General features: G+C 41.9%; 1 protein-coding gene across 2 annotated transcripts in view; it reads left to right on the top strand.

Moving 5' to 3' along the window:
* Positions 1-18,117, top strand: part of si:dkeyp-14d3.1 (transmembrane protein 132C) — a 177,920-nt gene that overhangs the window by 124,800 nt on the left and 35,003 nt on the right. For both annotated transcript variants that reach the window (XM_053869753.1, XM_053869755.1), the window contains one exon: positions 1,747-1,933. In XM_053869753.1, the coding sequence (XP_053725728.1) occupies positions 1,747-1,933 (187 nt within the window). The remainder of the gene's footprint in view (positions 1-1,746; positions 1,934-18,117) is intronic.

Raw genomic sequence — 18,117 nt, 5'->3', positions numbered from 1 at the left:
ATTTAGAACGTCAACATTGTGTCTTTCCAAGATGTTCCACACATGCTTGGGTGTAAAAAAAGGTCAATACACTCAAATATAGTGACACTATATTGATATTATAAGTCCACTACATCAATATTTATTAAATAAATTCTTGGTTAAGTTAGTGTTTTTGAGCTTATTGAAGCAAACAACCACTGGTTGGCAGCGAGTGATTTGACTCCCACCTTCAGCAGCTGGTGATAGGCGACAGGCGCAGGGTTCGAGTCTGGGTTGGTACATTCATTATTTGTTTAAAACATATATATATATATATATATATATATATATATATATATATATATATATATATATATATATATATATATATATATATATATATATATATATATATATATATATATATATATATATAAACATTTAATGTTTTGTTTTCCCACAGAAGACTGAAGTGATCTGGACTTTTTGTACATTCAGTGTATCTATACAGTATGTTTTATAAGCCTCCTTCAAGAGTTGCTCCGACAAAGAATTAGAATTTGAGCCTTCGTCCACTATATAACAATGTTTATTGTGAATGTAGCTCAGCATTTTCATATCATTTCACAGTAGCATGATGGTTCCTATTGAATAATACATGGCTCTCCAGGTTGCTCCTGTCCATGGGAAACAAAAACAAGAACCCTGATTCGTTCATTTCATTTTTGTGATTTTGTTTTCCATGAAATGTGTTATATAATCAATTTGTAACATGCGTACTAAAAAAAGTCTTTTTTTTTTTGTTTTTATTTCTTTTGCATTTTTTTTTTGTTTCTTTCCAAAAAAAATGAAAAAAAAAGAAAAAAAAACACAGTGATAGAAGGACCTAAAAAGGGTAGCACAGACAATAGCCGTGTGGTTTGTATCATGTGCCACAGTCCAGTCAAATGCTCGTGGAACATATTAAACCTAAAAACCTAGGGCATTACAGCTAACGGCTAACACGGAAGTGCTGCTCCGACAGCATGTTAATATTGTTAGCATTTGTTTCCAAAAAATATATACCATACTGCAGTATGACAACATCGCAATATTATCACGATGTATCATATTGTTGTGATACTTGTGTATCGTGATATGTATTGTATCGCTAGATCCAGCCAATGCACTCTGCTAATGTTTCCCTGTGTTTTTCAAGAAAATAAAAAATCCAGTGGAAGTCATTTATATTGTCACCACTGCTTCTACTTCTGGAGCCTGTTATGTAGTTTTCAGCATGATACAAGAAAGCTGCACACTTTGAATCTTAGACTCTAAACATAATAATGCCTGTTTTTCGTCCATGCAGCAGAAGAGCCATGTGTTTTCTGTCTCATCCTTTCTAAAAGACGAGCCGCAGAAATGTCACATTTGTACCCAAGCGTGCAATATGTCTAGATTTTCTCAACACAAACAGAAGGCTGATGAACACTTTAAATTCCACTGAAGCATTCATGATGATAGAAACTATTACCAGTGCACATCATACACAGGACATCGTGAGAGGAATCGTGCAAAAGGAGGTGACATTATTCCACCAAGTGAAGCTTCGCCTCAGTGTCAAGCACAAAGGGACTTGACATTTTGTTGAATCTTATATGGAAAAATGTCAGGGTTTGGCTGCAGGCGTTTTCATCAGCATTTTAAGGCAGACTGCAGGACGAGTGCTCTCACAACTCTCAAACTCTGGCACACGTTTCCCTGTCATCTTTAACCGTTAACTAGAACCCTCTGGCTTCTTGGCAGGTTTGAGATGGAGGTTCAGAGGGTGCTCCAGGTGGATCTAAAAATGGAAAGCTTCCCAGAACTGCTGGGGAGCCGATGGATGGCCTGGCAGGTCGAGTACCCCGCCAGTCGCACCACCACACAAGAGGCGGAGACTGAAATTCAACTGGCACAAGAGGATCTGGTGGGCATTGTGCCTCTGGCCATGGTGAGTGATTCCACGTGAGGCTACCACATCCCAAAACAACCATTTAACTGAGAAACTGGAAGCTGTGGAAAGCTCTATATATGTATCGTATTGGATCAGCTAAAAGGCAAAGCCTGTCTAGGATTGTGAATTAGCAAACTTTGGGGAAGGTACATGACATGTTTGGAAGATGGGGAATGGGTCGTAAATAAGACGTGTGAGTCAGTGAAGCACGCAAATACAGCGCTGACCCAGGTTCATTTATATAGAGCCAAAATGTCTTTTAAACCATTGTCTTCCATAAAGATGTTTTAGGACTGTAACTACACTGTATTTTGTCATTGCTCACTGAGCAACCAAAGTCAAGGAGGCGCTCAAATAAGACAAAAATAGGTCACAATCTGAGACCTACTGGAAATGTGATTTGATAAACATCATTTCCAATGGGCCACAACTTCCATGCGTTTTCCACGAAATTGGTGATTCTCAAAAACACTGTGTTTAGGAATCATTTTGGTTCAACTTTTTGGTTCGTAAATACAGTCAGTGCTTTAAAGAAAATGAAACTGGTGAGCTGGACCATGAAGCGTGGTCGCATTTACTTTCTCACTTCAAACTCAAACTCACAAGTTTATTTTCTTGTCAAGTCCGTGCAGTCACAAAAATAAGTTGTAAAAAGAAAAGCATGGATGCTGTTCTCCTCAGATGCTCTAAAATATATTAGCACTATAGCACTTGATCGCCACCTGCTGAGTATGACTATAAAAAGGCCAGTACCTTCAAAAAAAATTATAAAAATGAATTGTCGGGAAACTTAAAATGACTCTGTAATCCACTTTTGGGTCACAGCCCGTGTTATATGTCTGAAGAAATGTGGTGTGACTATGACAGCTCAGTACCAGTCTTACTGCATCTGCACTGATCCATAATGTTGACCAGAGTCAATATAGCCAAATGATGATATGGGTCAAATTTTTTTTTTTTCATTTATACCACTTGTTAAATCTTCATCAACTTTACATTTTCTTTACAGTTTATACTGAGGGGCATATGTTATCGTGTGCATTAGCTGCATCGCTATATCTTACCCTGGAGTGCCAAGTGCATTCTAAACAACACCATGATTCATGGTTATATGTTTGGTGTTAAGTACCTTCCGATGACAAAGTGAAGTGAGACGTGTGAAAACAGTGCATTTTGAGCGCTTTAATTTAAATAAAAGATGTGACAAGTTCATGATTCAAGTTCAGGACAGAGTTTGTATCATGAGTCAAAAGTAGTTAAGAAGTGATCCTCATGCATTTTTAAGATCTACGGTGCAGACAGCACCACTGCTCCCGCGGCTTATAGACCGGTGCAGCTTATGTATGAACAAGATCTATTTCCTTCTGAAATTTTGTGGGTAATATTCCGGTGTGCTCTTTAGTCCAGGAGTTACGGTAATTATTCTCTGTGTTTATGAATTGTGGGAGGAAAGCAGAGCACCCCAGCGAAACCCAGTCAAGACGGAATATCAAAAACGCTGCACTGGTTTAGTCGGAATCCCAGCCTTGCCTGGAGTTGGATTCAAACACACCACTGCTCTACACACTGGCTTTACTGAGACCGTGTGTTTTAAAGTGAAGCATCAGGGCTCAGACACAGCTATCCGAGAGAAATTGCCGTGACACGGACACTACAAAAAGACTATCGTAAATCCTCTGCTGCGATGAAGACGGCGGCGCAGACTCAGGCCTTGGCGGGGCTCTGAAGTCCCGCTCTGGCCCGAGGAGTCGCCGGGAGCTGTGTGTCACGCACTCAGTTGTGTTGATCAACCGACCAAACCCTCCTCAGAACCCCGGGAATACACTTCGCGTCCCTCCTCGGCGACCCACAGAGGCAGTGCCTGATTCAAATCACCAACATTCAGGTGGCAAACATGAGCCGCGTCGATTGTGTTGACAAAAAGGAAAGACACACATCAGCGCTGATTACTTAAACAAAGAATGCATTCATTTCTATTTCGGTGCCTGTGATCTGCGCGGTGCAGACGCGCATCCGTGTTATTCTCCCCGCGTTGCCTGTAGCTGTGTAGATGATAGATGCCTGTGGGCGGCAGTTCCTGGATTCAGAGGGAAGCGACGCATCCTCAGCCGCTGATCCGTTCTCATGGTAATTGAAGCTGTGCGTTTAATGCTGCCATATTGTACCGGTTCCTTCCCTCACATCCTTTTTTTTTCATGTCACCGCTGACTGAACAGCTCGCCGGGTGAACTCGAGGAATATATAGCTTGCTCCCACACAATTAAGCAAATATGAAGAGCGTGATTTGTACGGTTTCCCGGCAAAAGGTGGAAATAAAACCCAGCTCAGGAAGTGGTGCGGCGCCCTCCAAAGAACAGAGGCGCTCGTGAAATGAGTGTGTAGATTATATGGGAGTAAATGAAGTTCAGGGTGGTTCCTTGTTTATGAACCATGCAGCATCTTTGTGCCCTGAAATTGTGTTGGCCTCTGATGTGAAGGGTGACTAAGGAGTAAGACGTGGAGGGCGCATTATGACAAGATAAACACGCGTTAACATCAAGTGTTTGCACCTTCTGCTGCCAGAATTATGATTCGTACACATGTCTGTTCAGTAGTATATTTCAAGGCCAAATCAGACGACTGTAATCCTTTTGGAATGGAAATACACCACACAATAAAAACAGTTTTTTTAAGTAAATTGAGTGGCGCACCGTGTGTTACTTCTTCTGCACCTTTGAAAGCATGCGGAAATAAAACAGCTAGCTTGAGGTGAACAGGTCACAGTGAGAGCAGCATCATTAGCGCTAAGCAAATTATACGCTGTTAGGTTTTGTAAATCTTAAGTTGGACGCTTCCGGCGCTGAGTCTGCTTGCTAACCCTGCGCCGCACGGACGTATATTAGCTTGTCACTCAAATCAAAACAAATCAGAAACTGTTTAGTAGCGGCACAAACGTGTGTGAGAGGAGACTGCAACCTCCAAACCAAAACAGTACGTGTATCACATATTCCTCCATATGTCGGCTCACAGCATTTGATTTACATTTTTTGTTTTGGAACATTTTGGACATTTATTCACAATATTCCCAACCCATTGAAGAGATACACCAAAATGAAAATTTGTGGCCAAAGCTGAATAAAATTTAAAATGCTGTCAAAAAATGATGTCATTCAGTTTTTTCTTTTTTCTTTTTTCTTTTTTTTTAATAAATGTTGCATTAATAGTCTGGAATTCATGTGTATACATATGGTTAAGGAAAGTCAAATGTTTAGATTATAATAATTGCTTTTCGAATGACCATCATCATCACCATCATAATAAGAATCCCAGTAATGAAAACATAACATTTTTCATCATATCATTGACTGAAACTGTAAACAGAAGGCGCTACTTTGGTTGAACACTCATTGTAAACTGCAATTTTATTTTCGCTCTTCAACACTTCAAAATAACCGAAAACATTGGTGCTGTCCGTAGATGTGGCTGAGCTCGTTTTCCATATTTGTAAAAACCCATGCTATTACATCATGTTGTCAATGTGAAGCAAAAATCATCATTCAGGCTGCTCTGCACTTGATCGGGCCACACGGCAATGTTTGGCTTTTTCTTTTTTGCACTGTTTGGCCTAATATATTCCCCCATCAAATGTTCAGCGCATCCCTTTTCAAATGTATCTCTTTCTTGTTCCACACATTTTATGTTCAGTAGCTGCACTTGTGTTTCATTTATTCTTTGCAATGATATGCACTTGCAAGCACAGTGCCAGATCCGTGTCTCTGTCTTCTAGTTACGGGTTTGTGAGGCTTCATGAAACATTGACCTCATTTTCAGCGACGACCAGATGGTACTTTCTTTTAATCTGACCATCCATTCCAGATGACTGTTTCATGAAGCCTCACAACCCTTCACTTCCATCGAGAGGAGACATAGAGATATTAAAAATTCATGCACTCTTTCATGTCAAAAGTGCTGCTAACATGCTGCTTCATGAACAACACAGATCAGGTGCTGAAAACACATTTTATATTGTGACCATTATGACCTTCAGCCATCGCTCTACATGCGGCTGACAACTCTTAAATTAACTGACCCTAATAGAAGAAAATCCAACTTTTTTCACCGACTTTTTAAGGTGTGGGGAAAAAAGAGCCCACCCCAAATATATGCTGTTATCAATCATCTTCAACACCGCTGCTTTTCAATTGCCTTATTACAGAGAATAGGCGTTTTATGACGGCTATAAATCATCTCACTTTCATCACGGTGGCAAACATCCATCAAAATTAACCTGATATTAGAAATAATTTGTAATATGCTGCAAAATCAATCAGGTCTGTGAAGATTTCAGCAGCAGACTCAGAGGAAGCCAAGACGAATTTATATGAATACCACACGGTGTCATTGCTAAGACGGAGACATTTCCATTTCCATATGTTTTCTCTTTCTAGTTGAAGGGCTGAGAAATTGCTGATTATGACAAGATCGTCGCTTCCCTGTGAAATGCTTTGGTTTTGTCCACCTGCTGGAAATAGTGGCTGAACATGAGCAGTTGGAAAAATGAATTCCAGCTTAACTAAACTGACTTTTTGTTGAGATGAGGTCAGTTTAATAGTTTTTTAGGCAAAAAGTCCACATGCTAATATTGCTATTTAAGCATTTTTGTGAAAATATATATGCATATACAATCAAAAACCAACCGTTTTCTTATTAAAATTCTACTATGCTTCCCAGGTGGAGTGTTTTCAAGTAAACCCTCCAACACAACACAAACACTTGCACTTGCAGACGCATTCAAAACTCATTAACTGTGTCTGTCCCCCTCCTCACCCCCCTTTTCTCTTCCTGTCACACACACACACACACACTTCTACAATCTGCATGCACCAATATACGAGAAGCACAGAAGCGGGGAAAGGGGAAGGCTGAATTAGATTACTTGGGATCACTGTGGCATGAAAAGCCCACAGATAAGTTCCTCTGCCATCCGCGGCTACACTTGTGGATGATGGGAAAAAAAAAGGACGGAAGGAAGGTAATGTAAGAGTCGCCATGTCAGTATCCTCATAAACACATCATCGCCACCTCCTCTCCTTCAAAGCATGAACAAACTCCAGTGGAACGACGCCCACTGAACTGAAGGCACAAACGTAGACGTGAACCACGGATGAACGTTCTATATGTTAATTACATGCCTGGTAAGGTTGAAAATGATTGGTTTTGTGTAAAATAGTGACACGTTGGGCTGCGAAAGTCACCTGGAAGAAAGATGAAATGACTTCATCATGCAAATAAATTGTTAAAATATATTATAGGTTTCTATTAGTGAGGAAATATAACTTTGGTAATGTAGGTTGAAATGACTGACTCCAAATATTCACACTATATATATATATATATATATATATATATATATATATATATATATATATATATATATATATATATACACGCAGAAAACATTACTAATATTTTAATTTTTCAATTCGATAAGTGGAAGAAAATATATATAAAAATGTATATAAATAAATAACTATTAATCCCAGATGTAGAAGCTAGTCGTTCCTTTTCATTAAAATAGTAATAATAATAATCATTATTTTCCCTGGGAAGGATTTATAAATCAGTTACTTTTCAAGATAATTGGAAAATAATGAATTTAAAAAAATGTAAAAAAAAAAATAAAAGTTAGTCGTGACGTTTCATTAAAATAGCGATAATACTACTACTACTACTAATAGTAATAATAATAATAATAATAATGACAATTTTCTTTACGGAGGATTTATAAGTCAGTTACTTTTCAAGATAATTGGAAATAAATAATAAAAAAAACTGTCCAAGTAAATAAATGAACTGTTAATCACAGATGTAGAAGTTAATTGTGATGTTTCATTAAAATAGCGATAATACTACGACTACTACTACTACTACTACTAGTAATAATAATAATGACAATTTTCCCTACAGAGGATTTATAAGTCAGTTACTTTTCAAGATAATTGGAAAATAAATAATTAAAAAAACTGTACAAGTAAATAAATGAACTGTTAATTCCAGATGTAGAGGTTAATTCTAACCTCAATGAACTAGTTTCCAAAGATAATACAGCGAATAGCACCATCTAGTGGCCCCTGAAAATGACTACGCTGTTTCATGAAACCTCTTCATCACTTGTGTGTCACCTAACCTGGAGGGAACTTCCTGCAGAACAAAGATTAAGTGCACTGTATTTAGATTTCATAAAGATAACAAATAAGATGACTGGTAAGACTGATAAAAGTAGCATTATTTCATGTCACTTTAGTCAAACTGACTTTGATGTTGCAGACACAGACTAAAAGTGAGTGTTGCCTAATGTCCATGGTAAATTAGTCAAGGTTAGAGAGGCATGTTTTTAAGTGAAGTGAGACCAAAAAAACGGAGTCTTGGAGGATAACAAGACTCATTTTCCCGACCTCCTTTACAGGCTGCGGGAGCTGAAAGCTTCTGTTGACAAAACGGCTTGGCACTTTTGTTGCCGTCGGCCCTTTCATCTGTGATTAGCACTCATTAGTCTAATAGGCCGGACTGTATTTTGTTTGTTACGACAAAGCTTCTGCGTTCGGACCTGAACGAATCTCATCAACTGAGCGAGGATCTATAACTGACCGTGTCCCGAAAGGTTGTGATGTAATATCGCTAATGACGGCTGGTAATGGGAGGCTTCTAGTGCGCTTGATCATATTTACGGCCTGCAGCTCCAAGCGGCTTGTGGGGAGCCTTCTCCTCCCGTTGGTGGCGTCTGGTAATATACTCTGCCCTTGCTGGAATTGATTATTATAAAAAGCTCCTTTTATTGCGTTTCCGGAGCTAAGTGGGGGGAGGGGGGCGCGTCTTCGGGTGATGCCTCAGCGTCTCAAAAGACAAGTTCTTTTTCAGCTTCCTGCTTTGAAGGAGGCTCCTCCTGAGCCGCTGCCGACCCTCGTTCATAAGTTTGGAGCGCTGCTCAACACTTTGTCACCGGTGTCAAACTGTGAGGCAGGAGGTCTGCAAATGCAGCAATTATTCCAAAGAAAGAAATGAAAAGGCGGCAGCCTGAGGTGATGCGGTGTTCTTTGAACGTTCCTTTAGTTCCTTCAGAGCCACGCAGGTGTGGTCACAGGATGCATGACAGCTCTGGACTGTCACTTCAGCTTCAGTCAGGAATCTAGCCGATGGTGTAATTGGTGCATTAGTACCTCCGCCTAGTAGGATCAGTTTTGCCTGTGGAGAAGAAGGTAAAATGTTGATAATGGAGGTAAGAATAGATCGATACCTTTTGGTGGGGTTCTGAATTACCATTTGGATCCTGTGGGATCACACTGCAGTGAGAGTCAGACCCAATGTATTTGGTTAGTTTCTAGGTTTCTCTGGGTTGTGTTCCACAATGCTGCTGGCACCGACTGTCTTTCAGCAAACTTTGCTTTTCTCTCTGAGGTGCCAAGTAGCTGGTGTGCACTTTTGCGTCCTATGTTGACCACTAAAGGCCCATTTATGCTCAATGTTACACTCAGATCTGGAAGCAGACGGACCCGTCTGTCCTTGCTCTGCATGTATTTTGTCGGATACATACCAAACGGAGGAGTAGTACCAGTAACCACTGGGGTCAGTGATGCTGTTACTCCCAATATGTAGCTCTAATGACGTATGAAAAATACATAACAATGGCGGAATTTCTCCGTCCTCCAGTCGCGATATATTTGACGGCCTCATCGATCATTGCCTCCTACTATGCTACCTCTGTTTTCCTCTTTTGTGCAATTACATTATCAGTACACAGTTGGCATGTTGGTTTGGAGTTAGTCTCCGTCATGAACTTTTGACTCCAGGCTGCTCACCCCCTAGTGGAGTTATTGGTGAACAGCAACACCAACGCAAATGTGTTCAGTGAGGTTAACATTGTTTGAAGGGGTTGTTTGGGGTTTGGACATACGCGGATCGGAACCTTATGGTATCTCCATCTTACTCACAGTGCCGTAGACTCACGCTTATGTTTTAGGGGTTATATCTAACCAGCATGAGTGGAGTGCCACCCTATAGCTCACCTCTTTCTTTTACATGACCCTCTGTCCATGGCAGCAGGATGTGTGGCAGAAGCCGAAGGAGAGTCGAATGCATCAACATGCAACTTCACGCTGGGCTCTGTTTTTAGAGCAACAAGCAGTCATTGTGGCTCAAGTTCTGGTGGATCACAATATTTATACCCCCACCAATGTCTCAGTCATGTAACCTACCCCTGGCCTCAAATAGATGGGACATGCTTCATCCTCCCCGCTACCCCAATGGGGGAATAAGGTTAGGGAAATGGGTCACTGAATATGCAGATAAATGAAGAGTAATAAGGCGGTATGGTATGCTACAGTATCGGTAGGCGGTATGGCCAGGAGATGTTGCTCCACCATCATTTGAAAATATTGATCGATTACTGTACGACAAGGGGAGTGGTTGTTAATAATCCACCCACACATTTGTCCCACTTGCTGGAGGCCCTGTCCCACAAACCTCCTTCGGCTCATTGGATACAAAAATGCTCAGTAGAAAGTGAGAGACAATGGAGTCTCTTTGTCATTGGTCAAACCTGGAGCAACTCTGCAGGCATGAGCTGGACCAAACAGCCATCACTTGCTTCTGCTAAAGGAGCTACACTGAGCCTCCTCTTTGAGAGAAAACGTTTGAGTCTTTCATTCCTTTGGTCACTCTGCAAAAGTCATGACCACAGCTGTGGGGTGAGCAGCAGCCCGGAAGCTGGTCTGTCATCACCTGGACAGGCCTTTCCTCACTGAAATACTAAACCAACAAACCCTTATTTTTCGCTTTATCCCAAACTTAATCCCCTTGTGAATATAACCTAAATAAATGCTCTGACTCTGACTTCTCTCCTGGCATCATCAATTTCACTTTAAGAGCTGTGGTTTTTGGGTCATCTGGAGATGGATCTTAAAGGCAATAATTGGGTGTCTGAGCAGCTTCCTCTGCACAGTAGGAGGCTGCGCCATTATCTTTCACCGTAGTGAAGTAATATGCTTCTGTCCAGGCCGCCCTCATCATCGCTCCCCGTGCTGTGGAAGCCCGGTGATGGAGAGGGAGCGGGAGGACAGAACATACATCATATCTGGATTCATCCGTCTCCCTGCTCCAAGCCAGACACCAAACTGTGCTCACTCACACGAGCGTTTGTGGGCACAGAGACGAGGAGAAATGAAAGCAGCCGTTTGCATTCATGCGCCGCTTCAATGTATCGTTAAACAATACATCATCACCCCGGCCTCCTCTGGCCACTTCTGCTCCCACATGATAAAGTCATCTATCAACATCCTGGAATGAATGTTTCATTTTACTCTTTTCGATTCCATTCCTTCTGTTGCAGCGCACATCTTCCCTGCCAGCTGAGCGATATCTCCAGAACCATTTATCAGGCCCAGTAAACCACGCAGACTGAGGACTTACAGTCGGGCTAATCCAGCTGAAATTTCACAGGCATGCAGCTAATATTGTGCAGGCTGTTTATCAGGGACGCTCGCACGGAACACCGCGCTTCAACGTTCCTGATTTCACTTGTTTCACGTCAGTCACTTTCCCAGTTCTCTGGCTCTGCAGTAGTTTTAGACCAGAGGTGGGCAATTCCATTACCTGAGGTGCCAGGTCACATATTGTGACGGTTGAGAGGGACTGTCGAACCCAAAGAACGGAGGGTAGGAGAAAATTGAAAATAAAAAAAATCAAGTGATGACACCATGTGTGATTATGAAATGAGACTGTAAAAATGTACAGAAAATGTTGTGTTTTATTTAATATAAACCACCTTCCATTTAAAGCTGTGTCTCATACCTTTCAAAATCTACTTTCAATTCTGATGTATTTTAAGGAACAAGAAATACTCCTAAAATAGTCATGTTTCAGTTGCATCGCAGTGAACAAAAATCAATGTACGAAACAAAAATGTCAGAGACAATGTCAGTTTCATAGTTTTACTCTGACTCTAGCAGGGCCACATAAACATAGTCAAAGGGCCCCATTTAGCCCCCGGGCCGTGCTTTGCTCAGGTCTGTTTTAGGCGTTTGGCGGCAGCGCTTAGCCATTCGTTTTAACTCGCACAATTTACAATAAGAGGGTGATGGATAGTGGAGAGGAGTGCGATCCATTAGCATGTACCGTAGCTTGAGGGCAGATGATGAAGCGGGAGGCCTAATTGAGGCTGCTGCAGTCTGCGTGCGCAGCACAGCACATGTAAATGCTAATCGGGACAGTAAACAGTGATGAATGTGCAGCTGATGCAAAACACTGTTGAGGTGTAGTGCTGCTCAACGTTTCCTGGGGTCTGACAGCTCATCGATACATGTTGCCTGCTCTGTTCTTCCACTGGAGCTTGGTTTGAAGCTCCACACTTGTGAAGCAGGGCGACATCTTCAGTCGGAGAAAAGGCAAGATTTTCACTGTGCTACCTCCAACATGGCATTCACCAGAAAGGACTTCTGAATGTCTTAATGGGTCTCAAAAGATGCTACGGCACGACACTGGAACAAGCCGATGGCTGGAGACTTAAGGAACGTCCCGTTTAAGTATCGACCTTCTATCCTACTTGCAGGTGATTGAAACTGAGATCAGCTGTGTGAGACCACTAAACTGCTCCTCACATTCAGCTCCTCTCATTGTCTATTTATTATTCATTTAGCTTTTATGAGCTTCTGAAGACTCTTCACACAGTAATGTGCTTCTGTTTAGGGTGAGCCTGTCCTCATGCACAACTTCTACGACTTAAACTACGACTACTACTGTTACTTATACTACTGTGAGTACCTCAACTACTCTGAAAACAACTATTACCAATGTAGCTGCTGCTGCTAATAATAATACTAGTGATGGTTTGATGAGGTTTCATGAAACAGTGTCTTGATTTTCATAGGCCACCAGATGGCGCTGTCTGCTGTAAAATGTTTGGACTTGAACAACTAATTCAATGAAATCTCATATAATTTCTAAACCAAGAGCGCCATCTAGTACAACTTGAAAATTCTGACCCTACAATACATCATCTACCCATCACAAATACTATGACAACTTCCGGACAATAACCCTGCTCTGAACCCTGCAGCTTAAATGCCTCTATGGATTTTTAGGTGGAAACAAACTGCCAACATATTCAGCCTCACCACATAAGACAATAAAACACAGGCGTTCAACGTGCTGTTTCAGCCAGAGTTGCCAGAGTTGCAAACCCATGGTCTATAGACTGGAAAGTGATTCCTGTCGGGGCACCTCAATTCTCTAGAAGGGAACCGGAAGGCAACATGTACCTCCACCTTTAAAATGCTGTTCAAAAGTCATTTTATAGGCATGCGTTTACATACTATTTTACGATACTGTATTATCGAAACTTATATTTCGCATAGACGTTGACACCAATGTCCCTATGCATGTTTCTATATGTAGATGGTTGTAATTCTAGTGCCATATAAAACTAGATGAGATGCTATATAAAGCAAACTTTATATTATTATTATTATTATTATTATTATTATTATTATTATGCAAAGAGTGAAAGATTATTACTTCCACTACTACTACTAAAGCGAAGTGGATTAAGATAAGTCTTCAATATTCAAGGTTTTCACAACCTAAAATGACAAGCAAAACAACTTGTCATTTGGACGTGTTAACACAGAAAGGTGGATGAAGAAAGTGTTTTTAGCAACAAGTCAGAGCTCAGCCAGCAACTCTTGACAAGGGAATGACTTGTTTGACTCTTTCCTTTCATGAAAGACAGATGCTGCAAATGGATAAGTCAACGCTTTGCTTGCTGTATTTACAGTTGGTCGGCCCCCGGGTTTGTCAACCATTTATTTGTGCATGGCTGCCCTCGGCCATTATATTGCAATAAAAGAGTCAAAGTTAATGGGAGTGATCTGCCGCGACCTTTCTGTTTATGTGATGCGATAAAAGCTCCATAAGTGTGTCTGTGCAAGCTGACTTTTATGTTGAAATCAAAATATTATCCATTATCTTGCAATGCTTTATGAAAGGGTCAAATCAATTTCAGAGGGCTGCTGCAATTTCAGACTGCTGCAATTACGTGATGATTCAGGTGGACCGTTGCTTATTTGTGTTTACCTCCTTAATACACTTCTGGGAAGCTGCACTGCAACAAAAAACCCATCATGAGGAGAGCCTGAGTTTGAAGGATGATTGACAGATGTGACACATCCTGCCGCCATCCTACAATTAAAGACCATCCACGTCATATTCCTCCCAAAAATATCCAGTTTAATGTCAATCCTTGCCCACTTTTTTGACTGATTTATCATTGGAACTGACCTGTGTGTGTGTCCGGATGGTATCTAAGCCAAGCTAAGCTGGCAGTATGGATCTCGATCACAGGTCGGTGAAGAATTCAGGCTGAGATCAGGGGGTCGTCCCCCTGTGGGCATCCCTGGTTGTTGGTGGAGAAGTCATCATCGATCGCCCGAGTGTGATAGATATCGGCGTTAAATTGAGCAGACTGCCACAGACAGGATTGCTTCCTTGCTTGCTGGCCTTTGGGCCCAAACTCGGCAGGTGAACAGCAGGGGCACAAGCAAGCGTAGCTGTTCCATTATCAGTCAGAGCTCCTGGTTGCTGCCTCCCTAGTGTCCCTGCTGCTCCCTCACTCATCAGGCTAGCGCAGTAGCGGTTGTGTCCCCGGTGCCTGACCTTCATTCGTTCTAAGTCTGCTGAAATTCACCAGAGACTCCTGACGCACAACCCCCTTCTCCCGAGATCTATATGTATTACAGGATCGGTATTCATGACAAGTGCTTTGTCCTATAAAGTTCTAAGACAGTACGTAAGTGCAACTATGTTTTATTCAAAAGCTAATTTTCACGGTGGTAGGTGTCATTTCTTCTCACAGAGATGAAGAGGTTTGGTCTTTCGTTGTTTCTCTTTTGACCTCAACATTTTCCACAAACAGAATTTAAGACGTATATTTTAAAGTACGAGTGTGAGAGTAAAGTACGAGAATTTAGCTGACACCTTCAAACTTCTCCTCACGATTGAAGATCTACAATGCAGTATCCCATTTGACCAGACCACTGGATTTGGATCTTGAATTATGATATAAGTGACCAATGTGACATCACGTTCTTTGACAAAGTGACTCCATCGTACAATGGAGATGTGCCCTTCCTGACTCTGCTCCGTGACACCTCTGACTCCATCTCATCACACAGGAAACTCTCTGGTTTTCCTCTTGAACCCCTAGCTTTTCCTTATATCAGCAATTCCTTTCTGTTTGTGGAACTTTTTTGGGAAGTTTCCATCGGATGGTACCTTTTTGGGGAAGTTGCCATCTATACCGTTATCGGCGCATCCATAACCACAATATTTACAGATCATGAAACAATGCTGACTATGGTTGAAATATCATTTTGAGCCTCATAAAATGACTTGGCAAGCTAGATTTGGTCCCCGGCCTTGACTTGGACACAGGCAGAATATTCCAATTCAAATCAAAGGGTGACATCATGGCAAATGTATATCATCATTCCGAAACAAAGAGGGCTGAAACATTGATGTATTCAATATGTTAAGCCCAGTTTCAGTCTGACTTTATTTATTTATTTATCTTAACAGTAGCAGCGATCACTGGTGTGCGCCGGTGAAGAAGTCTATTTTGGGTAATGAAGAAGCTGAAGCACAGGGCTGCTTAAAAAAATATGCCTAAAGCTTAACAAGTTGGAGGTCATCAAGTGGACTTATGCATCCAATGTTGATACGTTTGAATTGAATGGCCTCCACGTTTCTTGTCTTTGTAAAAGTGTAGTTGGATGCACAATGGACTGTACCACAATGGATTGTAAGCTCTTATGGCCTTCCTTGTGATGTTACTTGGTATGTGAAGTACCTTACAGTACGTGACGATGAGCCTCAGAAATGTGGCCTGGTGCTGAAATGTCACAGTGAGACGGGATCTATATATCAACCAAGCGATATCACGTTGAATTGTAAGATCGGAACATGAGGAAGCGCCATCCCATCCCCACTTATTTTTTTACTGCCTTACAGCTCGGTAAGGAGCCCAAGCCTCCAGAGGGGAAACGTTTCAGTTGAAAATCCTGCGTCATCCTGGATGCAGAAGTCCATGACACTATGTTGCACCTTCGGAGTGAGAATGTGTGATTTTGAAAAGACAGCAAGAACTCCTGTGGTGTCCTCCTGTTCCGCTCTCTGAACTGCAAACATTATCAGGATAATCCATTTACAATCCAGAGGAGCAGTGTAGGGTCAAGGGCTGGGGAGGTCACGGGCAGGGGGAGGGGTGGAGCTGGAGGATCAGGGTGAAGGGAAATTATTGCAGCGAAAGGGCAGTTGTGTACCATCAGTGCAAAGACCAAGTGAGGGTTACCCAGCAGGGGGGCGATTGGTCACCAATAAATTAGGTTAAAAAAACAATCACCATGGTATTTACATGCAAGATTACAGTCCCTTGACCAGTCGCGCGTACAGGAAATTGACTTATGAGGTCATGAAAGAAGTAGCTCATGTCCAGCCTGGCCTTATATCCCAGCACAGCTCCGGCCTTGCAGTGATCATGGCACTTTGGCACAAAGAGAATTATCGATATTGTGTGACTGAATAGGTTAGACAGCGAAACAGAGAAAGGAAGTGTCGCCGGAGAAAGCCTTGGCCTGAGAAGGGACATCAGAATTACGTTGCTACGACTGAGGAGCTTCCACGAACAGACGAAATGAATCTGCTACAGTGTCATCACTGACTTCATCACCAAAGGTCAAACTATATCCACAGAAGTTTGCAGGGAAAAGTTTGAATATTTGAAAAGCCGGACCCATAACTATTTCACTGGCGGCCATTTGTTTCCGCTTATGGCAGCTCGGTCTTAAATTGCATGAGACGACCTTTCCTTTCATCATAGGCCAACGTTATTATAATCCATCTAAATCAGAGGTAGCTGGTGCGCCTGGAAACGCCGTCTCATTTTTACACCATCCTTTTTGATATTTAACCTGATCACCTTCCCCCTTTTACCGTTAATATGATCGACACCTGTACGATTTTGCTCCTGCCGTCCGTGTGGAATGTGTGGCTCGGATCTCTGACTGACTTTTTTTTTTAGGATAAGCAAAAGAATGGCCGCTTTCTTATTCTTCGCTGTGCTGCCCCGCACTGCAGCGGAGCTTATTGCAGCAGATGAGATAAGGAAAGAGACGTGAAATGCACAGGAGGGCCGGGTTCTCTCTCGGACAAGCTCCATTGGAAAGAAAAGAGACGGGAGAACGAGAGACTCATTAAAAAGCAGTGTCTTGGCTTCGCCACTGTCCCACCACTTCAATACGCTGTCATGCAGTGATGTATCACTCTGCATGGTGCTTCCAAGGCCTTTATTCCCACTCTCCACCATGTTCCTGACTTCTAGCCAATTAAACGCCCACTGGAATAGTCGGGTGGAAGTGCCACATTGTGCTTTTGCCCCATTCTGATGAAAGAAGATGCCTTTTTTTTTAGTCTGCTACATAGCTCCAGGACAGAGTTTGGTAATGCGGCTTAATCCGTCCAGCACATTAGTCACTATCCTGATGCTCCCGTTTCAGTCTGCTAGCGTACATCATCAAGGAACGACAGCGCTCCCTCAAATATATCAGCCATTTCAGGGCCAGTTTTGTGATCAGTTTTAATGCTTTGGCCTGGAAATAACCTCAGGACGGTTCAAATGAGAAGCCATCAATCACCGCGTGGAAGCACAATTTCATTTTTGCCTCTCCATGTGATCATGTGTTATTGAGCTTCCAAGTTTGACACAACAAAGTTGTGCTAAGAAGATGTGGATAGGTTCAGTTCAGAAGAGCAGTGGTAAATAGTATGTTCTTCTTATGGGTTGAAGGGGGATGTGTGACTATGGACGCTGATAAAGAGAGGTTTAGGGGACAAAACGGTGAAAAAGGAGGCGGTGGAGAAGTTTTGCCATTGTTATGTTTTCTTTGTGTCGCATTAGCTACATATCGGGCAGTAACACCAACACTGCCCTCCACGGTTTCTGGTGGGTCTGACCATATGGTCCATATCCGACAGCTTTGTGGACTGAAATATGGACGGATGGAGTTATTCATCTGTATCCGAATCTGTATGTAACGTTGAGCATAAATGGGCCTTAAAGTGAACTTGCTGTAGCTACCCTCTGTCCAAAAAACAAA

This window comes from Synchiropus splendidus, chromosome 7 (genome assembly GCF_027744825.2).
Source record: "Synchiropus splendidus isolate RoL2022-P1 chromosome 7, RoL_Sspl_1.0, whole genome shotgun sequence".
NCBI lineage: Eukaryota > Metazoa > Chordata > Actinopteri > Syngnathiformes > Callionymidae > Synchiropus > Synchiropus splendidus.
The sequence above is the reverse complement of the archived record's forward strand: the minus strand, read 5'-3'. Positions and strand labels throughout refer to the sequence as shown.